The sequence below is a fragment of the Peromyscus californicus genome, unplaced genomic scaffold (assembly GCF_007827085.1).
Source record: "Peromyscus californicus insignis strain IS unplaced genomic scaffold, ASM782708v3 Scaffold_5__1_contigs__length_169319896, whole genome shotgun sequence".
NCBI lineage: Eukaryota > Metazoa > Chordata > Mammalia > Rodentia > Cricetidae > Peromyscus > Peromyscus californicus.
Window position 1 is genome coordinate 19,077,894 of NW_026294573.1, and position 25,676 is coordinate 19,103,569.

The 25,676-nt window shown below is 46.5% G+C and overlaps 1 protein-coding gene across 7 annotated transcripts in view; it reads left to right on the forward strand.

The window, feature by feature from the left end:
* The first annotated feature begins 17,916 nt into the window (after positions 1 to 17,916).
* Positions 17,917 to 25,676, forward strand: part of Srrm1 (serine and arginine repetitive matrix 1) — a 32,240-nt gene continuing 24,480 nt past the window's right edge. For 5 of the 7 annotated variants that reach the window (XM_052715578.1, XM_052715580.1, XM_052715579.1 and 2 more), the window contains exons 1-3: positions 17,917 to 18,038; positions 24,039 to 24,128; positions 24,410 to 24,532. In XM_052715578.1, the coding sequence (XP_052571538.1) occupies positions 18,018 to 18,038; positions 24,039 to 24,128; positions 24,410 to 24,532 (234 nt within the window). In that variant the 5' untranslated portion in view covers positions 17,917 to 18,017. Of the gene's footprint in view, positions 18,039 to 24,038; positions 24,129 to 24,409; positions 24,533 to 24,818 lie in introns of those variants that run through there. The other 2 variants (XM_052715583.1, XM_052715584.1) reach the window with 2 other exon arrangements.

Sequence of the window (25,676 nt, forward strand, 5' to 3'; positions counted from 1 at the left end):
TCAGGTAAAACAGACATGGCCTGGAGCCTGCCAGAACTCACCTCTCACGGTGGAGCCAGACAACTTACCACTGCACAGAAGAAATCTTTGTACAGTGGAAGGTCCTTTGAGGTACTGTCTGAAGATCTTGCTGGAGCATCCAGCACAGCCTGGAAGCACGTGGACAAGTCGGGGATCTTAGGAAAGGCACCCCGGGGGAAATAACAACAAAATGAAGATTGAAAGACAGTCAAAGAGTGGGGCCTGGGAAGAACGGAAGAGAGAAAGAAGGAAGCCACGCAGGTTAGAGACACTTCCATTGAGCAAAAATCCAGAGGAGATAGAGGAGGGAGGCTCCCGTGGGGAGGACCATCGGTGGTTCGTTATTTTAAAGGCAACAGAAAATCCTTGAGCACAGGGCTGGTGGGGTTGCTCGGGGGGTAAAGACACTTGCTATCAGACCTAAGGACCTGGGTTCAATCCCCAGGACCCATATGTGGAAGACAAGAACTGACCCCTGAAGATATCCACTGATCTTGACCCGCAGGCCATGGCATACATGCACACTCAAAAGGTAACGAAAAAGTTTTAAGGAAAGACAATGCTGGGCCGCAGAGAGGCCTCAGTGGTTCAGAGCTCTTCCTGAAGACCTGAACTGGAGTCCCAGCGCCCATGTCAGGTGGCTCGAAACTGCCAGTAACCACAGTTTCAGGGGACCTGGTGTCTCTGGCATTGAGGACATGGGGACACACACGGGGAGGTTAATTAGCAGTAAAGTAAAATCTTAAATAAACAAAAGTGCTTGACCAGGGACAACAGACACAGCTGTCTAGATCAGAGCTGTAAGTCCTGCCGCAATGTACAGAATGGGCGAGCGTGGGCGAGCCTGGGGCGAGGCGAACAAGAGAGAGTCTATTGCAAGGCATGGCAGGCGCGTCTGTGTATGTTTTCGTTTTTAAAAGCCTGTTCTAAGTAGCCCTCAAATTGTCCTGGCTTTCTTTTCTTTCTTTCTTTTTTAAGTAGTTATTTGTGGGTGTATAGCAACCCAACAAAAATGTCTCCAGGAGTCGTCTGAAGCCCACTGGGTAGGAGCACACAGCAGGGGCATTGTCTGGCTCTATGGCCCTTTGTCCTGGAACGCCCGTTCCCTCCACAGCAGTGTTGTGGTAAAGAAGCAAACTGCTGCCGCTTGCAGATGCTGCCATCCCAGAGGCCAGTGGTCCAGCACATCTGTGAGACACAGGTGGAGACAGGCTGACCTTCAGGTGTCTGCTAGGACACCCTCTTTGTATCAGCCCAGGTATCAGCGTCAATCTTCTGATGAATAAAAAAAATTCACCTGGACCCCTTGGTCCTTTGTGTCACTTGGCATGGGGGTCTCTCTCTATAACCCAAGGGGGCTTGCACTCACTGTGTTGCCTGGATTGGCCTCAAACTGTCCATCATCTTGCCTCAAATCAGTGGGATGACAGGTATGTTTCACTAGAATTAGATTCATCCTGATGCTCTTCCACAATGCTGCCCTCCACCTTAAGTGACCTCAGAGAAGCAGACTAGCATTTAACCAGCTTCTCTGTAGCTGCCCAGTTCTTCCCTTGGAAGCACATTGTGAGTAAAGGGGATTTTTAAAAATTCCACAGAGGTAGGAGTATCTACAACCTAGAGATGAAGGATGTGGAATCAGTGTTGTGGTTTGAGTGTGAAATGTCTTCCATGGGTCTCTGGGTTTGAACACTTGGTTATGGAACCTTCCCAAGGTAAAGAACCTCGCTGGTAGGCCGGGCGGTGGTGGCGCACGCCTTTAATCCCAGCACTCGGGAGGCAGAGCCAGGCGGATCTCTGTGAGTTCGAGGCCAGCCTGGGCTACCAAGTGAGTTCCAGGACAGGCGCAAAGCTACACAGAGAAACCCTGTCTCGAAAAACCAAAAAAAAAAAAAAAAAAAAAAAGAACCTCACTGGAGGAAATAAATCGCTGGGCCTGGTCTCACTTCCTATTCTCTGCTTCCTGCTTCCACCACCATGTTTTCTGAATCATGATGGATTGCATCCATCCAATTCCCCAGAACTGTGAGCCAAAATAAGTCCTTTTTCCCTCAAGTTGTCTTTCTGGACAACTTTGTTCTCAATACCAAACGTCAAAAAGGTCATGCCTGTTTCGTGTGCTGTACCTTTATGCCTGTCCCTAGCCCAGAGGGCGCCAGCGTGCTCTTCAGCTCACAACACACCGTCCTCTTGGACCCAGAGAGCACCACTCACCACTCTTGCCTCGTAATCTTTCCACTTCATCCTGAACCATCAGTCCTATTCTCCTTCCCTGCTTTAGAGTGCTCCTCTAACTTATTTAACGTGACTCTTGGCCAACACGCTCACAGCCACGTGTGACAGTGCACCCGTCAGCTTTGAACTTGGAACACAGTGGCACCAGAGGACACGGAGCTTAAGGTCAGCCTAGGCTGCATATGGAGCTTGAGGCCAGCTTGGGCCACATGAGACCTGGTCTTAAAAACCAAAAAAGAAGCCACTCTCCTTTCAGAAGCCCATGCCCACAGTCTCAGGGGTGTCACTTCCTTCCTAGGTGTCTGTCTTTCTTTTTGTTTTTTTCTTTCATTTTTCAAGACAGGGTTTCTGTGAAACTGTCCTGGATGTCCTGGAACTCACTCTGTAGACCAGGCTGACCTCAAACTCACAGAGATCCACCTGCCTCTGCCTCCCAAGAACTGGGATTAAAGGCATTCATCATTTCCTGGCTCCAACTCTGCTTTTTAAATCAGCAAGCAAACAAGCTAGGCACAGTAATGCACAGCCATAGTCCCAGCAGCAAATCCTTCTTACCAGGTCCACACCATCCTCCATCCCTATCTCACTGGTCATAGCCCACCACAACCTCCTACTGAAACACCCCACTTGTCCTACAAGGTGGTGCCTTGTCTTGGAAGGGATGTAGTTCTAGATGGGTGATGGTGGCTCAGGCCTTTAATCCCAGTACTTGGGAGGCACAGGCAGGCGGATCTTTGTGAGTTCCAGGACAGCCAGGACTGTTACACAGAGAAACCCTGTCTCTGAAGAGGCCTAACTTAACATTAGTGCTGCCATGACAGGCTGCAGACCAACAAAGTGGAACTAGGCCTCACCATTACAATAACCAGGAAAAGCCACAAACTGTACCCCATGGGGGACCAATCAGAATTGAGCAAATACTAGACACTCGAGAACATTAGCTTACATCACTTGTATATAGGTTGCCAATTTCCTTGCAGCAACGCCAGTACCAATCCCTGTTTGACAAGACTTCTGCTGCCCCACTCCTGCCCAATGAGGAGTTCAACCCCCATCTGAATCCGGTGCCCTCCTCCCCCCAATCCTTACTCCTTAAAAACCCTGCTTCAACTGAGCTTGATGCTCTCCCTGATCCAACTGCTGTGTCGGAGCAGACGGAGAGCCCAAACTCGAGCTTGCAATAAAAGCTCTTTGCTTTTGCATATGAACTTCGACTTCTGGTGGTCTCTGGGGGGCTCATGATTCAGGCATAACAGTCTCAAAAAAACAACAAAAAACAAAAAACAAAGATGTAGTTCTTTTGCTTTCCAGCTTCCAATCAGATGTCATTCTTATCATTAGTCCTTGTTGAAGTGCACCTATTTTTTATGGCTGCTTTTCACATTTTATCTTTAAAAAAAACAATTTTATGTGTGTATGTGTTTGCTTGCATGTATGTTTGTGCACCATGTGCATTCCTGGTGCACATAGAAGCCAGAAGATCCCCTGGAAATGGAGTTACAGATGGTTGTGAGCAGCCATGTGGATGTTGAGAACTGAACTTGGGTTCTCTGTAAGAGTAGTAAGTGTTCTTCACTACTGAGCCGTCTCACCAGCCCCTCATACATTCTTTTTATCTCTGGTTTTCCACAGTGTGTCAAAGATATACCTCAGGGTGGTTTTCTTTTTATTTACCTTCCCAAAAGTTTGTTACATGGCATAGATTTTTTAAAATATTTGTTTATTTTATTTGTATGAGTGTTTGTCTTATATGAAAGTGCTCCAGGGCTGGAGAGATGGCTCAGTGAGTAGGAGCACTGGCTGGTCTTGCAGAGGACCCGGGTTCAGTTCTCAGCACCCATACAGGGGCTCACAGCTGCCTGTAACTCCTGTTCCAAGAGATCTGATGGCCTCTTCTGACCACCGTGACCAGGCACACATATGGCAAACAGACTTACATGCAGGCGAAACATTCATAAGACAAAAATAAACATATATGTAAATTTCCAAATAAATAAATAAAACAAAAACCTTCCAAAAAGAAAGAAAGTGTACCACGTGTGTGCAGTGTCCAAGGAAGCCAGAAAAGGGTGACATATTCCCTGACACTGGAGTTGCAGATGGTTGTGAACCACAATGTGGGTGCTGGGAACCGAACACAGGTCCTCGGCAAGAGCAATCAATAAGAGCTTTTACCTTCTGAACCATCTCTCCAGACTCCTTCATAGATCATAAAAATTTAGAAATATTCTGGATAGTGCTTCTTTAAAAACATTTTTCTTTTTATCTCTAGGGCTCTAAATCAACACTAACACCACCCAAGACCAAGCCTTCATGAAAGTAAGATGATCTGACAGTAATTTAACTGTCGTCTAAAATAAAAATCAAAATTTTTCCAAGGAAAATAGGACGCTTTAGCCTTTACTACCTGCCTTTTCTACTATGTTCAGTACAGAATACAGATGAAAGATGTTCAGCAAAACAGTAAACTTTGCTGGCAGTGATAGTTCTAGGACAGCCAGAGCTATACAGAGAAACCCTATCTCGAAAAAACAAAAAATAAAAATAAAAAAATAACAAGAACAGTTAATTATAACCTGTAATGAAGAGAAAGACCAGCCAGCAGAAAGAGATCCACAGATGCTGCAGGCATTGGAGTCAGCAGACAAAGAATCTAAATAGCAATAATAATGATATTGAAGAGTCTACAGGAAGACTGGGCTTGCAGCAACATGCCTGAAATTCTAGCACTTGTAGGTAGGAGACAGGACGATAGGGAATATGAGGTCAGCCTGAACCACAGACTGAGACCCTCTCAAGGGGAAAAAATGAGGAGGGCCTGGAGAGATGGTTCAGTGGTTAAGAGTGCTTGCTGCTCTTTTAGAGGCATGGAGTTTAATTCCCAGTACCGATGTAAGGCAGCTCACAACCACCTTTGACAACAGCTCCTGAGAACTGATTCCCTTTCCTGGCCTCTGCAGGCCAGCTATATGTTCATTCACTATGTAAGGCTGACTAAAAATGAATATTTTTTTAAGAAGGGGGGCTGGAGAGATAGTTCAACAGTTAAGAACATTGACTGCTCTTCCAGACAACCCGGGTTTGATTCCCAGTATCCACATGGCAGTTCACACCCATTTGTAGCTCCAGTTCCAGAGAATCTAACACTCTCTTGCCAGGCATAGTGGTGTACACCTTTAGTCCCATTTAATCCCAGCACTGGAGACAGAGGCAGGCAGATCTCTGACTTTGAGGGTAGCCTGGTCTACCAAGTGAATTTCAGGACAGCCAGGGCTACACAGAATCCTGTCTTGAAAAACCAAAACTATATATAATGTGTATGTCTGTTTTGTCTACACGTGTACCTGGTACCTGTAGAGTCCAGAGGAGGGCATAGGATCTTCTGGAATTGGGGTTACAGACAGCTTTGATCCATTCTATGGGTGGGAATCAAACCTGGGTCCTCTGGAAGAGCAGCCACTGCTCCTTTTTTTGGGGGGAGGGACGTTATTCGAGATAGGGTTTCACTGTGTAACAGCATTGACTGTCCTGGAACTCTCTTTGTAGACCAGGCTGGCCTCGAACTCACAGAGATCTGCCTGCCTCTGCCTCCTGAGTACTGGGATTAAAGGCGTGCGCCACCACTGCCCGGCTGCAGCCGATGCTTTTAACTGCTGAACCAGCTCTCCAGCTCCCCTTTTGTGACTCCTAACCAAACCTGCATTTGTAAGGCAGTGTGAGAGAGTCAGTTCTCACCACCCACCATGTGGGTTCTGGGATTCAAACTCGGGTCATGAGGCTTGGTGGCGAGCTCCTTGACCTGTTGAGTCATCTCGCTAGTCACATAAAATAGTGTGGACAAGTGTTATTCATTTGCTGGTGTTACTTACAGGGCACAAGGTACAAGGGAACCCACTATAAGAGTTCTTATTAGGGAAGGGAAAGGGTGGAGGTGGGTAGGCCTACTGAAAAGAAAGGTGGGGAGAGGAGGGAGTGGAGGAGGGAGTGGAGGAAGGAGAGAGAGAGAGAGATGCATGCTACCTCTGGTGAGAGGGAGAGAGAGCAGGGGCGGGTGGAGCCTGCTTTTACAGGTCACCTCACGCATGCGTGCACGGGCTTACGTAGTGATGCCATGCATGCGCATAGATTACGTGATTATACTGCGGTCAGGTTATGTGACCACACTGCGCACAGGTTATAGGACAGAAGGCCCTGGAGTGACTAAGCATTTTGCCTGACCGCTGACAGCCATGCACAGTCATGTGACTCCAGAAGTGGCTAGGAATAATAACAACCAGGATCTTAACGAACCAAAGCTCTGGGTGTGAGAGAGAAAAAGAGAGAGCAGAGTGCCAAGCACAGCAGCTCATTTTGAAATGAGCGCAGAGAGGATGTGAGTCGCTGCCAGTTTACAGCCCTCACTGCAGGCAACATGAGAGCCACAGCTGGAGAAAACTTCCTCAGGCCTTCTTTTCTTCTTGTCAGTGGTGAGGGGACAAAGACAAGGCTCCAAACAGTCACTCCCAGCAGCTTGAGGAGGTTCCCTAATCTTTTAGGGTCTACCGCAGCCAAACCAGGATTTGTGGCTTGGAGGCATAAAAGGATTTTAGGCCTAGCCAGTTTGGAGCAGAGTTGGAGAATGTGTTAAAGACATTTTAATACAGACTCTAAAAGTAGAGGCTTAGGAGAGAGAAAGGAGCTTAGAAAACATGACATACCCAAGTGTGGGTGTGGGCTCTTCCAGGGAGAGTCGCAATTAAGCATATTTTGCATTGGCCATTATATCTATCCTGGTTAGTTATTTTGTCAACTTGACACAAGCTAGAGTCATCTATGAAGAAGAACCTCAACTGAGAGAATGTCTCCATCACATCGGCCAGTAGGCAAGTCCATGGGGCAGTTTCTTTATTAACGATGGATGTGGGAGGGTCCAGCCCATCCTGGGTGCACCTGGGGCTGGTCGTCCTGTGTTGAATAAGAAAGTAGTCAGGAGGAGCAAACAAGTAGGCAGTATTCCTTCCGCACAGCCTTGCTGCAGTTCCTGCCTCCAGGTTCCTGCCTTCAGTTCCTGCTCTGACGTCCCTTCTTGATGGATTGCAACTGTAAGCTGAAATAAACTCTTTCCCTCCCAAGCAGCTTTTGGTCATGGTGTTTTATCTCAGCAGCAGAAAGCTAAGATGATACCATCTTTTGTGGGTCTCGATGCTATGTATCAAAAGGTTACAAAGAAACTTTTTCTCCTTTTCACTTTCTTTTGGTAAGTGAGATTAAAGTAGCTCTGAAGATGCCTTGGATGAAACTAAAGTCTGAGAAGGTGAAACGAGGGCCACCATGTTCACACACAAGGTTTGTCCGTGTCCTTCCCTGTGAAGGGTGTGTGTCTGGTGAGATTCCCAGGACACAGCAGGGTCATCACTGGGAGGGAAGAGCCTGGAACCCTCTCAGTCAGTTGGGCTGTGCTTCTTGCTGGCAGCCAGTGAGTGGCTTCAACCAGTATCCCTTCCTGTGTCCCGTCACTTCCTCTGCCTTCCTGTTCTGCCTACTCTCACAGAGGTTTGTCCCAGCTAGAAGGCTGGTATGCTCCCTAGGGTAAGGGTAAGTCTGTCTGTCCTAAGTAGAAGGCTGGTGTGCTCCATAGGGTAAAATCTGTCTGTCATTCCTCCTCCAATTGTTTGTCTAAAACTTAGATGAATGTTAGGTCTTGTATAATATTAGAGGGACCAGCCTTAATATTATACATCCCAGGCCTCAGGAGAGAGAACTACTAACGGCGAGGACTATTTTCAGGAAATAGAATCTCAGCACTCCGAGCTCTATCGTCCACTTGCTTTAATTCCTCTGGCATAACATCCTTTATACACAGCTTCAATTCTGTTCTCATGTCTAGCTCCTTTCTTGCCTGATTTCTCTCTATATTTATCTACTACTCCCTCTAAGTTCTATCTTAATTCTCTCATCTCAATTCTGCCTGATCTAGGTCTTTTTCAGCTTGTTCTTACCCAGCTAGTACTTCCCCATCTGGCTCTTCCTCATTTTCCATCTCGTTCCTCTGGTATTCTCTTCTAGCCCTTCAATCTAGTTCTTCCCCATCTCAATTTGTTCCTCTCAAGTTCTTACCCATCTAGTTCTTCCGTTCTCTTTTCTCTTCTCTGTCCCATGCCCTGAAAGTCCCGGTATACAAAGGGAGGGTCCGAGCTAAATTATGTTATTACTTAACGTCCACCTCTCCTAGGCGGTGTCTCCTTATGGAATTTACCTTAGATCAGGAGACTTGCCTGTGGGCTACTATCATTGTTAGTCCTCGGAAGTTGGACGCCCCCCTGGGTGGTGTCTCCTTGTGGAATTTAAGTCAGGAGACTTGTATGTGGGCTGTTATCATTGCTATCCTCGGAAGTTGGGCGCCCACCTGGGTGGTGTTTCCTGTAGTCCTTGAAAGTGGCTAAGGGAGATATCTGATTCCAGAGAAAGCCTTTCCTGAGGCAGTTCTCCAAATACCTGGAATGTGTATGTCCAGAGAGTGATCAGTCCACACTGTCAGCCCTTCTTAGGGAAAAGTCAATTGGGAAAATTATGAAGGCACACATGATTTTCATAACAGAAGACAGCTGATATATAACAAGCCAAGTAACACCAAAAACTCCTTGGGATTTGGCTTCCTCTGGAGGAATTCCCTGATCCCTCCAGGTAGTGACTTTGCCATAACCAGCTGAGTTCTTATGATATATATTCCTGTGGCCCGCAGCAGTTAGGCCTTTGGAAGCCCATGGACCAGATCCTGAAATTGACTTCTGCTTCTATGCTGGCTGCGGGACAGCTCACTTCTGCTGGGTCCCCACCTCATTCATCTGTGAAGTGGGTATAGAGCCCAAAGCCTGCTAGGGCTGCCGCAACAGTACCAGAGCCCACGAGGCTCAAACAACAGACCAGCAGTCATCCCAGAGTAGGGCCACCTAACGACCTCACTGTAACTTAATTACCTCTTGAAAGCCCCGTCTCCAAATAGGGCAAGGTCCTGCTAGTTAGGAGGTTTTACACATGAAGGGGAGGGGCATCAATTCAGCATAACCCTGTTATTACTGTGACAAAATTAGTTACTTATTCATGTATTTGCCTACTTTTTTTTTTTTTGTTTTGGTTTTTCAAGACAAGGTTTCTCTGTGTAGCTTTGTACCTTTCCTGGAACTCACTTGGTAGCCCAGGTTGGCCTCGAACTCACAGAGATCCACCTGGCTCTGCCTCCCAAGTGCTGGGATTAAAGGTGTGCTCCGCCGCCGCCGCCGCCGCCGCCCGGTATTGCCTACTTATTTTTGGGTATGTCTGTGTATGGGTATGTACACATGAGTGTCCACAGAGGCCAGAGGCATGGGATACCCCTGAGTTGGAGTTACAAGCAGTTGTGAACTGCCCAAAATGGGTTCTAAGAACCAAGCTTGGTTGGATCCTCTGGAAGAGCACTTCATGCTCTTAATCACTGAGGCATCGCTCTAGGCCCTCTATTTATTTTTGACCTAGAGTCTCAAGTGCAGGCTGGCCTCAAACTTGATATGTATTGAGTACGATCTTGGACTCCTGATCCTCTCGTCTCAACCTCCCAAGTGCTGGGCTTATCATGTCTGGCTCTAACTAGTGTATAAAAGACCAGTATAAAGCTGTAGATCTCACGCTAGCTAAACTGTAGTTGCTGTTGTTGAGAGACACTACAGAAAAGATGCTTCTGGCTGGGTGAAGTGGCACTGAGGAGACAGAGTCAGGTAGATCTCTGTGATCTCCTGGTTAGCCAGGGCTACACAGTGAGAGCCTATCTCAAAAAGTGGGGGGTAGGAAGGGGGTCAGAGGGAGGGGAGGGGGAGAAGAGTGGAAGGAGAGAGGGAAAGAGAAAGGAAGAAGGGGAAGGATATGGGAGTAGAGAGGAGAAAATGCACAGACTGGAGGAGAGAATTCTTGACACATCTCCAGATTGCCTCATCCACTGACATTCCTCTTACTTTTCCAGCCCTTATTTAATTGATTTATTATTGGAAAAAGGTCTCACTATATAGTCCTAGCTGGCCTGGGACTTGATATGTCGACCAGGCGGACCTCAAACTCATAGAGATCCGCCTCCCTCTGCCTCCCGAGTGCTGGGATTAAAGGTGTGTGTCCTATGCCCAGCTCAGCCCTTATTTTAAAACATACATGACACAGCTCGGTACATGCCTGTAATCTTAACATTACAGTGAGGTGTAATCTCACCAATGTGAGGTGGAGAACAGAAGAATCAGGGGTTAAGGTCATTCTAAGTTTCACAGAGAATTAGAGGCTAGCCTGGGCTACATGTGACCTTGTCTCATGTAAATAAAATAAAAACCGATCAACAAAGAAAAAAAAAGTGCAAATAATGTCTAATTGTAATATCTGCGGAGATCTTTAAAGGGAGGGATAAGCAAGTTCATGCTCTTAACCACTGAGGCATCTCTCACCTAAGGGAAGTGGTTGTACTTCCCTTGGGTGCCTGTTGCTCCGTCCTCCCACCGCCCTGTAAACTCCCAGGCCTTACACTTCCTTTAGGTCCCTTTAAGAACACAAAGCAAGGACCCAGCATAAAACAACAATCAAGTCACTCATATCTAACAAGCCCCGCCTGCACAGAGGCCCACTAGCCTGAGAGGGGAGAGCGCCATCTAGTGGCTCTTGGTGTTTACTTGCAGGTTGCATTTCACACGTATTTTTAAATATTTCGTTATATTTACTTACTGTTATTTGTACGCCGTGTGTGTGTGTGTGTGTGTGTGTGTGTGTGTGTGTGTGTGTGTGTGTGTGTGTGTGTGTGAGAGAGAGAGAGAGAGAGAGAGGATTTCATCCTCTCTTTCCACCACATGGGGTCCTGAGCCATTTTGCCTGCAAGTTAGGTTGTGTGGTTTTTTTGTTTTGTTTTGTTTTGAATTTTTTTTCCCATTTTGCTGTACTGAGGATTGAAACAATGGCCTCAGATATGCTAGGCAAGCACTCTGCCACTGATCTGCATCTCTAGCCTTTTGTTGCTGTTTTTGTTTTCTTGAGAGAGGGTTTCCCTGTGTACCCCTGGTTGTCCCGGAACTTAGTCTGTAGACCAGGCTAGCTTCAAACTCAGGGATCCACCAATCTCTGCCTCCCAAGTGCTAGGATTAAAGGTGTGTGCCACCATGCCTGGCTAAAATATTTATTCTTTTTTTTTTTTTTTTTTTTTTTTTTTTTTTGGTTTTTCAAGACAGGGTTTCTCTGTGTAGCTTTGCGCCTTTCCTGGAACTCACTTGGTAGCCCAGGCTGGCCTCGAACTCACAGAGATCCGCCTGGCTCTGCCTCCCAAGTGCTGGGATTAAAGGCGTGCGCCACCACCGCCCGGCAAAATATTTATTCTTATTTATATGTATGTATGTGTGCCTGCATGAGTTTATGAGCACCGTGTGCATGTAGGTGCCCACAGAGGCCAGAGGGGACCAGATCCCTTGGAGCTAAAGTTACAGGTGGTTGTGTGACGTGAGTGTTGGGTCCTCTGGAAGAACAGCGCATGCTCCTAAGTGCTAGCCACGCCCCGGCCCATCTTTTACTTTCAGATAGTGACGTCTCACCACATAGCCCTAGCTAGCCTGAAACTTGCCATGTAGTCCAGGTACCTTCCTTTGCCTCTGGAGTGCCAGGGTTAAAGGTGAGCCCCACCACATCCAGTTGCAGTTTTACTTGAAATTGAGGGAAACCCTAGACAAGCTCTCCAGTTACCTTTCCGCACACTGTCATAAAGCCTGCCTCACTGTCTCACAAATGTCCCTGAATCCTACCCAGGGGAGAATGACTTGTAACAGCTTTCTCTCTCCATGTGCCTGGCTGCCTCGTGAATAGGACTTTTACAAAAGCTTTGTTTAGTAACATGATATCTGCTGTTAAGATTTCAGACTTTAAGCCACTTAGGAGGCAGAGGCAGGTGGATCTCTGTGAGTTTAAGGCCAGCCTGGTCTACAGAGTGAGTCCCAGGACAGGCTCCAAAGCTACACAGGAAAACCCTGTCTCGAAAAAATAAAACAAACAAACAAACAAACAAATTCAGACTTTAGCCAGGCGGTGGTGGTGCACACCTTTAATCCCAGTACTTGGGAGGCAGAGGCAGGTGGATCTCTGTGAGTTCCAGGCCAGCCTGGTCTACAGCACTAGTTCCAGGATAGCCACATAGCCACAGCTATACAGAGAAACACTATCTGGGGGCAGGGAGGTTAAATACAAAAAGATAAGGTGGGACTGGATATAGTTCAGTGATGGAGAATGTGCTTAGCATGTGTAAGGCCATACACTCAATCTGTGGTGATATTGTGTTCCCCAAAATATTGTGCACCCTAATAAACTTATCTGGGGTCAGAGACAGAACAGCCACTAGATACAAAGGCTAGAAAATGGTGGCACTCACACCTTTAATCCTAGCATTTCAAAGGTAGAAATCCCTCCGGATCTCTGTGAGTTCAAGGCCACATTGGAAACAGCCAGGCATGGTGACACACGCCTTTAATCCCAGGGAGTGATGGCAGAAAGGAAAGATATATAAGGCGTGAAGCATTTGGCTGGGTTAAGCTTTTAGCTGGTTAAACATTCAGGTTTTTGAGCAGCAGGACTCAGAGGCCTCCAGTCTGAGGAAACAAGACCAGCTGAGGATCCGGCGAGGTGAGGTTAGCTGTGGCTTGTTCTGGTTCTCTGATCTTCCAGTATTCACCCCAATACCCGGCTTCAGGTTTGTTTTTATTAATAAGACTCTTTAGATTCATGCTACACTCAATCCACAATCAATCAGCTAATCAGTCAGGACCGTCTGCCAGGCACAGTGATGCAGGCCTGTAATCCCAAAGCTGGCAGGTAGAGACAGGATAGTCAGGAGTTCAAAGTTATCACCAACTGTGGCCAGTCTGGGTTACCCGAGACCCTGTTATAATAAATAAGACAAAACCAAGAACACAGTAAACAAGAAATAACAACAACAAAAAGAAACAAGATGGCTGTGAGAGAACAGTGGATTCAAACTAAGGGAACAGAGTGTGGTTAAAAGTCCTGAGGGGAGAGTCGGTCTCAGAACCGAAGACACAAACTGTTCTCAAGACAATGGAATCGTGTCCTTTTTTTTTTAAATGACAATCTCTCTCTAGGTTGTCCAGGCCAGCCTGTAACTTGTAATCTTCTTACCTATGTCTCCCAAGGGGCTGTGATTACAGGCATGTGCCCCATGCCTGGCTCTTCTCTGCCAGGGTTCAGAACCTTGTGTAAACCTCTCCCTGCCAAAGGATTAATCCTTGTAATTAACAGGCCATTGTAAAAGCTCTGTTATGTGTCTTTTAAGGTCCTTAAAGAACACTCGTGTTCTCGCTTGGAGCACCTGCTCTGGAAGAAAGCCATGTTGCCACGTCATGAAATAACCTAGGGACAGCACACTGTGGCAAAGAACTGAGGCTGCTTGCCTACAGCCATGTGGATCATAGCCAACATCCTGAGAGACTAAGCCAGAGCCATTCACCTAAGCAACTCCAGAGTCCTGACCTACGGAAACTTCGAGGTGACAATTTATTGTTCAAAGTTTGGGGATAATCGGTTATGTGTGATCCTCGCTGATGTTCATGGAGCTTTGTCACCTGTATTTTACTTGTGGCACTATGGATGGGACCTGGGGCAAGCACTCTACCATTGAGCTATATCCCAAGACCCACAGACAGGAAGGAAGGAATGTAGATAAATCGGTGGGTCAGTCCAGGTGTGGGGTACCAGCCTAGAACCACATTTACTCAAGACGCTGAGGTGTCGCCCTGTTTGTTCAACGGGCTAAAAAGCAAGTTTGGTCGGTTGGGAAAACTCTCTGACGCCGCATCTCAAAAGCCAACTTCGATAATTAATGTTCGACAGGCTCTCTCTACAGTCGCCTGCGCTCCCGGAGATCTGCCTGCCTCCGCCTGCCTCTGCCTCCAAGTGCTGTGATCGAAGGTGTGCACCACCACACTGGCTCAAAAGCAAGCATCTTTTAAAAGTAGCTGGAGATGTAGTTTGGATAGCAGAGTGCTGGCCTGACTACACAAAGGCCTGAGTTCAAGCCTCAATATGGAAGAGCAGAGCAAAGAAAATTAAAAGAAAAATGGACAAGGCAGTAAACATATAAACAAAATAAGTAACACTGTCAAGTAAATGCAACATTCATAGAAGAGGCCATCTACCATTTTAGGAAGGCTGGCCAGAAAAGGGTTATCTGAAGAAATGACATTTGGGGGCTGGAGAGATGGTTCAGTGGTTAAGATCAATGGCTGCTCTTCCAGAGGTTCTGAGTTCAATTCCTAGCACCCACATGGTGGCTCACAACCATCTGTAATGAGAACTGGTGCCCTCTTCTGGAGAGTAGGCATACATGCAGACAGAACACTGTACACATAATAAATACATTTTTTTTAAAAAAGAAAAGAAACGACATTTGAGTCGCTTTTTCTTTGGTTGAGACAGGGTTTCACTGAGTAGCCTGGCTGGCCTGGCGCTCCCTATGTTCAGTTACTTCTTAGTCACTGTAGGCTTACAGATTCACAGGCTGAAAAACCGCCATTTCAAGCCTAACCTGTTCACAACCAGACACATGTCTGTATTTAAAACAGCTTCAACTTAAAAGTCAGGGACCGAGTGGGTGGGGGTGGGGTGGGGCTATGGCTCAAGTGTTCACAGCCTAAGGATATGATTAGGAAGAACCTGCCCATGGAGTGAAGGTGGAGAAGGGAGCATACTCCAAATCATAAAGGGCTTTGTCTCCTAGGAAGCAGCGTGGGCTTTATCTGGAGGACAATAGAAAGCCACCGCAGGGTTTTTAATTGAACGTGACAGATAATCATCTTAGAAAATCACTTTGGCTATAGATGGGGTGAGACATCAACCCTGGAGACGAGAAAAATTGCTAATGTGTTCCTACACAGATCCAGACAGTAATTCAAAGGGCCAGTATTAAAAACACAAGGGGTTGGGGGTAGTGGTGTATGCCTTAATATCAGCATTCTGGAGGCAGAGGCAGGTGGACCTCTGTTGAGTTGGAGGACAGCCTGGTCTACATCATGAGTTCCAGGACAGCCAGGGCAGCACAATGAGATCCTGTCTCAAAGAAAGAAAGGTTGGAGAGATGGGTCAGTGGTTAAGAGCACTTTTTGCTCTTGCAGGACCCAGGTTCAGTTCCCAGCACCTACATGGTAGATCTGAAACTCCAGTTCCAAGCCATCCAATGCTCTCTTCTGGCCTCCATGGACACTGCATGCATGTGATGCACAGTCACACATGCAGACAACAGAGCTGTACACATGCAAATAAATAATCTTAAAGAATATATCTATATGTTTTTGTTGTTTTTGAAAGAAGGTACTACTGTGGTGATATTGTGTTCCCCAATATATTGTAAACACTAATAAACTTATCTGGGGTCAGAGAACAGAACAGCCACTAGATATAGAGGCCAGAAAATAGTGGCTCACACACCTTTAGTCCTAGCATTCTGGAGGCAGAGATCCATCCGGATCTCTGTGAGTTCAAAGCCACACTGGAAACAGCCAGGCATGGTGGCACACACCTTTAATCTCAGGAAGTGATGGCAAGAAGTAGAAAGGTATATAAGGCATGAGGACCAGGAACTAGAGCTGGTTAAGCTTTTAGGCTTTTGAACAGCAGTTCAGCTGAGATTCATTCGGATGAGGACTCAGAGGCTTCCAGTCTGAGGAATCAGGATCAGCTGAGGAACTGGCAAGGTGAGGTAGCTGTGGCTTGTTCTGTTTCTCTGATCTTCCAGCATTCACCCCAATACCTGGCTTCAGGTTTGTTTTTATTAATAAGACCATTTAAGATTCATGTTGCATACTACTATGTAGCTCTAGACTTCCTGGAACTCACAGATCTCCCCTGTTTCCTGAGTACCAGGATTAAAGGCCTGCATCATCATGCCCAGCATTTTAGACAGGGTTTTTCTTTATACCCAGGGTGGCCTCCTACTCAGAATCCTTGGACTCCCTCTGCCTTCACCTCCCTGGTGCTGGGATTTCAGACTTGTCCCACCACAGTCCACTATTAAGTATTAAGAGAAGCAGAAGTCAAAATTTGACAGCTGTGGAGGGTAAAGAGAATGACCAGTGGAAGACGGCATCATTATAAGAAACAAAAGGTCGAGGGCAGGTGAAAAAAAAAAAAAACAAAAAACAAGAACCTTAAACAAGTACCAGAAGGTGAGAAGGGCTGCGGATAGAGGGGTGACTAAAGGGTACTGGGATGTGGGCGGTGCGTGGGCCTTCTTCCTAAGGGGCAGTTGAGTGAAATTTGAAGATTGCCAAGTTCCTTTGTTGTTGCCTATTCTAGTTGGAGGTTCCATGTAGATCAGAGGCCTTGGACAGCAGGAGCAAACCTAGTTAGTTCAAGCAGTGAGTGGGGTTGGAGCACAAGAGATCAAAGAGAGGGCGGTTTTGGCTTTTGGAGGGAAAAAAATATGAGGAATCACTGGAGACTTTTCAGCAGAAGTGCTTTGTTTTTTAACAGTGCCACTCTTCAGAATGGATGCTGGGTAGAAAGGTCAGGAATAGGGATATATCTGTTACAGGGCTAATGCAAGGGTTGGAGTCAGATAAAGGGATCTTGGGCCTCCATCATAGTGGCACGTGGGTTTCCTGATGGCCTGGAAGCCCGATGTGCAGGAAAGAGGACTCTACCAAGGTCAGTCCTAAACAAAAGGGAAGTTACTGCCATCTACAGAGAGGGGAGGCTCGGTGGAGCACGCCTGACCTCCCCCTCTTTTTGATTGATTTGCTCCTTTTGATAGCCAGGATAAGCCCAGTCATGGCTGGTCTGCGATGTCTATGGACGTCCAGGTGGGAAGGTCAGTCATGTGAAGTTTGAAGCCCAGGAAAAAGTACCTAGGGACGTGCGGGTGTTTACACAGGAATGCCACCCGACGCTCCGAGGGCAGACATGCCCACTTCCAGACTTTTTTTTTCCCCAAAAAACAGGAGAAGAGATGAGCGTGTCTGAAAGAGGGAGTGATACAAGGTAGCCCGAGAAGAAGGCTTTACTGAGAGAGGGAAAGCGCTTGGTGGACATCCTGGAGGCCCTGCCCCTCTTCCACTTCCTGCCCTTTAGCGTGTTTTTGCAGCTGAAGCACAGAAACGTATCCAATGGACACCTCAAGCACACGCCAGAGGCGACGCACATCCGGCTAGCACGCGGATTTCATTCGCACTGACACTCCAGGGTCGATCCCGCCGGCAATCTAAAGCCTACACAAATCTCAACTTTCACAATGACAACACTGGAGGCAGCGGGCTCCTAACTGGCGTACCGGGCCGCCTCACCAGCATCAGCCCGGGGCCACCTTTCTCTTCCATGACGTCCCCATCCACCCCAGAACCGAGGCCTCCCTCCCGCTACGGGTCGAAGGAAGGATCAACTCCCGTCGCGCGAGCAAGGTTGATCACGCGCCACAAAAGGATTTGTGGGGTTGGGGGCGGGGGGGGGAGAACTCACGGACTCGCCCTCCTATTTCCATTGGTTGAGGCCGCCGGACTCTCCTCCCCTCTTTGCAAAAGACGGAGGCCGTGGTGAGCTTGCGCATGCGTGGCGCTCTCTTGGCCAACTGAGCAGGCGCAGGCGCAGGCGCAGGCCGGCGGGAGGGGGAGGGAGGGGGGTGGAGAGGCGCGCGCAGCATCCCGGCGCTGGGCTCCCTTCTGCCGGTCCCGCCCTCCGTCGCGCCGGCGCGGTGCACACTGGGATAGCGAGCGATCTCCGAGCGAGGCAGCAAGATGGACGCGGGATTCTTCCGCGTAAGTCGAAGCGCGGGGCTCTGGAGTGGGGGAGGCGAGAGGCTTGTTTGTAAGACCCGACAGGGGGCTCAAACTCGGGACGCGGCGGCCCGTGGAAGGGGGCTTTAGAGACCCCCAGGGCGCTTGGGGCCCGGCGTCCCCGGCCCTCGGCGCTGCGGCCGAGACCGGTGCGCCCCTGCGCAGTCTCCTCCTCCGGGATCGTCCCCCCTACGCGGCGGCGGCGGTGGCCGGAAAATGGCGGCGGGAATGGGCCGGAGCAGAAGCTCACCGGCCGCCTGGCGGGGCCTGCAGGCCGGGCGCCGCGCCGGCCGCCGGGGCTTGGGGCCTAGCGGAGCCCCGAGGAGGAAGTCCCTAGGGGGAGGCCGCTGGGAAGCCTGAAAAGCGGCTGCGGGGTACCGGTAGTACGGTTTGGGGGCACGTCCTGAGAGAGCTTCTGGAGGAGAGGGGCTTTTTTAGCGTCACCGTGTCCCCACGGATGGCGTCCACCCTCCGGGTTTTAAGCCTTTGCGGAGGCGCAGGGTCAGAGTTCGTGAGCGCTCCCGCCCAATTTGATAGCTCTTCGGGAGGGGGAACTCAGATAATTTTATAGTTGGAACATTTGAATCGGAGGCTTTTAGGGCGAAATACGTACGCGAGGGTGGAGGCAGACGACGGTGTGAACCCATTTCGCTTCCCGCTCTTCCCCCGCACCCTTTTCCCAGCGGCCAGAATTTGGGAGTCCGGTGGTTCTATCCTAGGTCCAAGCAAGAGATCTTGTTGGAGTTGGTCCACAGATCCCAGGCTAAGGCAGTTTATTAGGTGGGAGCCATCCACTCTTGAAGGAAATTAGCCACAGGTTGAGATCCAGATGGATGGGAACGGACACTTGTAGGATTAAAAGTTGAGTAGCAACGATTCCTTTAGGGTTGCTAATTCATTTAAATACAGAGTAGAACCATATAGAGATTGCTTGGTAAAAGTTTAAGTTTCAGCTAACTATAATACGGCTTCGTTTTTGCATTCCCTGCATCGAGCATATAATTTGCAGTTTGTGTACCTTTTTAAAGGAAAAATTAAAAGGAAGGGAAGTTAATAAGGATGCCTCTTGTGACTGGGTATGTAGTTCCTGAGAGCTTCCCTAACATGAACAAGACTCTGGGTTCCCTCTCCAGGACTCTTAAATCTCTTGGCACTACAAATCTAGGCATTCACAATATTATTCCCAACATTTAACCTAAAGCGGCTTAGCCAGTTGTTTCTTAGATCATACAAGCACTAAAAGAGTTACATACTTGGAGGATAATAATTTTCAAATGAGCTTGTATTTTATAGTGGATACTCGTTATTTCTTTTTTTTTTTTTTTTTTTTAAAGATTTATTTATTATGTATACAGCATGTATGACCAGAAGAGGGCACCAGACCTATTACAGATGGTTGTGAGCCACCATGTGGTTGCTGGGAATTGAACTCAGGACCTCTGGAAGAGCAGTCAGTGCTCTTAACCTCTGAGCCATCTCTCCAGCCCTCGTTATTTCTTATGGCACAGAAGTTACACTTAAAAGCAATTAAAGACTTATTTCACTTGTCTATTAGATCTCTCTCTCTCTCTCTCTCTCTCTCTCTCTCTCTCTCTCTCTCTCTCTCTCTCTCTCTCTCGGTTTTTGGTGTTTGGTTTTTCCGAGACTTGCGTTTCTCTGTGCCTCTCCTGGAACTCTGTAGGCCAGGCTAGCCTTGAACTCAGCTCTGCCAGTCCCTGTCTCCCGGCGTGCCCCACCACTGCACGGCCTTGTCAGTTATTTCTAGTGGAAAGAGATTGAATAAAGAATGCAAAGTGGGTCGGGCAGTGGTTGAGCATGCCTTTAATCCCAGCACTCAGGAGGCAGGCAGACAGATCTCTGTGAGTTCAAGGCCAGCCTGGTCTACAAAGTGAATTCCAGGACAGTCAGGACTGTTTCACAGAAAAACCCTGACTCGGGGGGGGGGGGGGGGGGGGGGGGGGGGGGGGGGAAGGAAAGAAAAGATGCAAAAGTGAAATGAAAAGCCAATTTTAGACCAAGTTTTCCTTTGAAATGTACAGAATCTGGAAAAGAATCCGGGTTTTTTTTTTTGTTCCGGAGCTAAGGACCGAACCCAGGGCCTTGCACCACTGAGCTAAATCCCCAACCCCAAGAATCTACTTTTTAAATGAATTAGTTTTGTTATCACTGGGTTGGGTTTTGGGGGCGGGCAGCATGAGGAGAGCTGTTTTGAAACCAGGTTCTTTTTTTGTTGTTGTTTTGTTTTGTTTTGTTTTGTTTGTTTGTTTTTCGAGACAGGGTTTCTCTGTGTAGCTTTGGAGCCTGTCCTGGAACTCACTCTGTAGCACAAGCTGGCCTGGAACTCACAGAGATCCGCCTGCCTCTGCCTCCCGAGTGCTGGGATTAAAGGCCAGTGCCACCACCTCCCGGCGAAACCAGGTTCTTAATCTAACCCACACTGGCCTTGAACCAGAGTCCTGCCCTGACATCCCAAGTGCTAGAATTTGAGTCATTTGTCTCACACTTGACTAAATGGAGGCGCTGACTGCATTTAAGCTCTGAGTTAAGATTTTAGATCAGTACACTGCCAACCAGAATCTGACTAGAACTTGATTTAAGGTAGAAATGGTATCTGGCGTTTACTGAACAACTGCTTTTGTGGAGGGTACTTGATGAAAATCATTTCCCATATATACAACAGCCATGCAAGGTAGATTTCTATTTTACTTTTGCAGAGGCAGGTGACAGGATCTTGATATGCAGACCAGGGTGGCTTTGAACTCTTAGAAATCACCTGCCTCCCCAGTCAATCTTGAGATTAAAGGTGTAGGCCACCGCTCCAGCCCAAAACAGGTTTTTTTTGTTTGTTTTTGTTTTTTCTTGAAAACCTTTTTGTTTTTTGCAGTACTAGGGCCCATGCCTAGGGCTTTATATGTGATAGCCAAGTGTTGTACTTATTCAGCTATAGCCTTTCTGGATCACTTTCCAGGTGACTTCAATACAATTTTGTTTGTTTGAGACAGGGTTTCTCTGTGTAGTCCTGGCTGCCCTGGAACTCTCTGTAGACCAGGCTGGCCTTGAACTCACGGGTCTGCCTGCTTCTGCCTCCCCAGTGCTGGGACCAAAGGCATGCACCACCACTACCCGGCTTAGGTTTGATCTTTTAACTGGCATCTAATAGTTTCACATAATTGGGGTGTGTAGTGTGGCATTTTAGCACGTTTACCTTGTAATGATTAGTTGAAGATAATCAGCATACCTTATCACCCCGATATTCAGCTTTTTTGGTATATTGCCCTTAATTTTGCACGTGAGGAAACATCCTCAGAGATTAGATTGTGTGTTCTCAGGACATGGTGGTGGAGTAGTAGCAGAGCTGACACACTGCTGTGGGTTTTTACCTCCCCAAACAAACCTTTTTGGTTCTGAACTCACTATGTTAACCAGGCTGGCCTGCAACTCAGAGACCTTCCTGCCTCTGCCTCCTGAGTGCTGGGATGGGACACTATACCCAACCAAAAACTTCTTGTGTTGTTACAGCACTAGGAACTGTAGCCAGTACTTTGTACATGCTAGCTAAATGCTCTTGCCAGTCTGCTATATTCTCAACTCAAACAAAAGTTTTCTTGATCACTTTCTAAGGGACTGTATCCAGTCGCAAGCCAGTTCATAGATTTCAAATCATAGAGCCAGTAACTTCCGTATTTAATTGAGCCTGGAGGAAGGGCGAAGTAAACAGTAACCTGTTGATGCCTTGCTGCTCTGTGAGTTCTTTGCTGGTTTAGTTTTTGTGGACTCAGAATTGGTGTTCATTCATTCGTTTGCTTTTCTCCAGACAGGGACTCATTGTAGTCTAGGCTGCCCTCAGATTTGCTGTGTAACAAGGTTGGCTTGAACCCCAAGCCTCCGCTTAGGTTTTAGGATTACAGAAGCATGCTACTTCACCTGGCTTCAAATTCATCATATTCTCTCTCATCCTCTCTCCTTCCACTCCCATTCTTTTTTTTTTTCCCTTTTTTTTTTTATGGTTTTTCGAGACAGGGTTTCTCCGTGTAGTTTTGGTGCCTGTCCTGGATCTCGCTCTGTAGACTAGGCTGGCCTCGAACTCACAGAGATCCGCTTGGCTCTGCCTCCCAAGTGCTGGGATTAAAGGCGTGCGCCAATACCGCCCGGCCCCATTCTTTCTCTTCTCTGATCTATGAGACAGAATTAGTGTCCTGAACTAAGTAGTTGAGAATAATTTCTGGTCTTCCTTAAACTCCCAAGTGCTCAGTTATAGGTATGCACCACTGTGCCCCACATTTTTGGTCTTGGCATGTACCCCCCTCAAACACACTGGGTTTCCTGTATCTCTTTCAAACTGTAGAGCTAAGGATAACTTTGAACTCCTGACCTTCCAAATCCCTAGTGCTGGGATACAGGCACCACCATACCTGGTTTTTGTAGTGTTAGGATTAAACCCAGGGCTCCCTGCACTGAACACTCCGCCACTGAGTGAAAAGACCATCCTTCAGTTTTGGTCTTTTGATAGTATTTTGCTATGTTGCTTGGAACTTGTGTATGCCAGGCTAGCCTCAAACTTGCCACAGTCTTCCTGCCTCCTGTCTCTTCACATTCCAAGTTGGGACAGGCTAAAACAGTGTCGTCTTGGGGTGTCCTTGTGCCACCATACTCTTGCAAGCAGTGCTGCTGTTTTTCAGGGCAGGATAAAACTTAATATTGCAGTGTTCTCATTTCAACAGGTCTGCAAAGAGCATAAGTGTCCGACTTAACATGGATGTGAACAGGAGTCTTACTCTGATATTGCTATGTTATACTTGACTTATTAAGGATGTACATTTATATTAAAATATAGGTGCTTTATGTGTCAACTAAATTTAGAAATGGATGTAATCTTATATCTGGATATTTTGACTGTATATTTGACTCCGTTGTTTTGACTGTAAAAGTCACAACCTTTATTTGCTTTTTTTTGGTTTTGGTTTTCGTTTTTTGGTTTTTCGAGACAGGGTTTCTCTTTGTAGTTTTGGAGCCTGTCCTGGAACTCACTCTGTAGACCAGATTGGCCTTGAACTCACAGAGAGCCGCCTGGCTCTGCCTCCCAAGTGCTGGGATTAAAGGCGTGTGCCACCACCGCCTGGCCTTTATTTGCTATTAAAGAATTTTACTTTTGGGTCTGGGTACATGGCTCAGATATAATATAGGCAACACATAGACAAACATTTAAAAAAAAATCCCAGAAAACTAGAAGAACATTGTAATGGGGTAAAATGAACAAAGAGCTGTGTCAGCACAGTGGGAAGGTAGGCATGTGCCCTAAAAGTGAAGGGATTAGGCCATGCTAGCTGACATATGCCTTCATTCCCACAGTCCTCCAAGCTGGAGGATCTCTGTGACTTACAGACCATCCTGGTCTATATAGGGAGTTTCAGGCCAGCCAGGACTGCATAGTCAGGTCCTTGTGTATGGGAGCTGGGAAGGGTGTGCAAACAGAACTAAATAAAATAAGTGGAAACTTTATTTAAAAGTTTTTTTTGTTTTGTTTTTAAACTTTGAAATCACCAGTATTGTGATTCAAGCCACTAGTTGAGAAACTGAGACAGGAAAATTACTGTTAGTTTGAGGGCTGGCCTGGGCTAATAAAAGAAACGTGAGATTTTGTTATTTTCTTTTGTGTGTGTGTGTGTGTGGAGTGGGGGGCCAGGGTTGAGACAGGGTTCTCTCTGTAACTACTCCTACTGTGCTGGAGCTCTCTGCAGACCAGGCTGGCCTCAAAACTATTTTGTTTTTCTTAAAGAAGGCTGTCAGGATGGCTCAGTAGGGGCCAGTGCCTGCCGCCAGGCCTGGGGACCTGATTCCACCCCTGGGGTCTGCGTGTTGGAAGGAAAAAACCCACTCTCCAGAGTTGTCCTCTGACCTCCACAGACATGCGCCACTTTTTAATTGGAAAAGAAAAGGACAATTTAATCTTGTATTCATAGGACATGCGTTTGCTTCCTTCAGGGAACAAGTGCGGAACAGGATAATCGGTTCAGCAACAAACAGAAGAAGCTCCTCAAGCAGCTGAAATTCGCAGAATGTCTAGAAAAAAAGGTATTCTGGGTGGGGCGGTTACCTTTTTACAACAGTTGTTGCATTTTTAGGTTTGGGAGATAAACTGAACTTTTGTGAAATAAATAAATAAACAAACAAATAAATCAATGTTAATGGTTGCACATTTGCCACCTTTTAGCCACCACATACACTATGCAACCAAAGAATGAGCATGAGAGATAACTTTAAACATGCATGAGCTAAAATAAATATTTAGATAAAGTATAACTCAAGTTCTTACTGCAGTAAACTTTGACTTAACGGTTTGCATGTTTCTTCAGGTGGACATGAGCAAAGTAAATTTGGAGGTTATAAAGCCTTGGATAACAAAAAGAGTAACTGAAATCCTTGGATTTGAAGATGATGTTGTGATTGAGTTTATATTCAACCAGCTGGAAGTGAAGGTACTAATATACAGATCGCTCTTATTTCTGAATATGTGACAATTTGTGAATCTATGGAAACTGAGTTTTTCTATGGAATACAAATATAGAAGGGTTATTTTACAATGTTTGTTGTGAAAAGAATTCACTTTGTAAACAACTGTTAAGGCTGGAAGTTTAGTGAAGGTGCATAGTTTTGAAAGCTACACAGGTGAAAAATCAAACTTACTGTTTGTAATTTTGCTGTTACATGTTAAGTTACTTTGACAGCAATTTTCTAATGATAATGTGATTTATGATTTAAAAGGCCTGAACCAAAATGGAAGTTATTCCTTGCGTCTGAAGTATAGCACCATCACCTTATTAGGTCACAGCAGAGTGAGTGTCCCAATGTCGCTCTGACCCAACTCCCTTGATGACGCAGTGTGTGTTTGGAGGTGAGTTGTGTAAAGTGGCCGAACATCAACAACAACAACAAAAACACAAACAAGAGCAATTGGTAAAGCTGTATACTGCTCTTTAAAGTAGCTTTTGAGATGGACATTTATTTGAAGCATGAGGGGCAATTCTGATTTGATTGGATGTTGTTTTTAAAAGAGCTAAAGTCTTTAGCTGTAGCTGCAAGTCAGCTGGTTACCAGTTAGAATTTAGGCACAGGATTTTGTTTACATTCTAGTTAAACTTCAGGCAGATGAATTGACAGTCCTAATAAAGCCAGTTAACATAATTGTTCCTGTCTTCCAATATGAACTGATACAAGATAATACAACTGATGTTTAAAAACATTTGTTACAACATAGTTTGCTATTTTGCCATGGCATCCCAAAGGACAGTAAAGATGTACCATATAACCTTTTGGTAAATCTACCAATGTGAATTTACTTTTACATTACTCCTTTTCCCAAAGAGTTCATGCTTGACTTTTGACAGAACAGTTACCATTCCAACTGATAAGGTATTTCTTTTTTTTTTTTAAACAATATAATTATTTTGCTTTGAATGTTTCTAAAGACTTAATTCTAAGAACGTACTTTATATTTATAAAGTATATTTATTTCACTTAGAGACCAGAAACATGGGAGAATGTTTTTTAAATGATGTTTAATGGTAGATTTTATTGGAGAAATGCTTTACTGATTTGAATTTTAGTGTACTTTTAAAACCT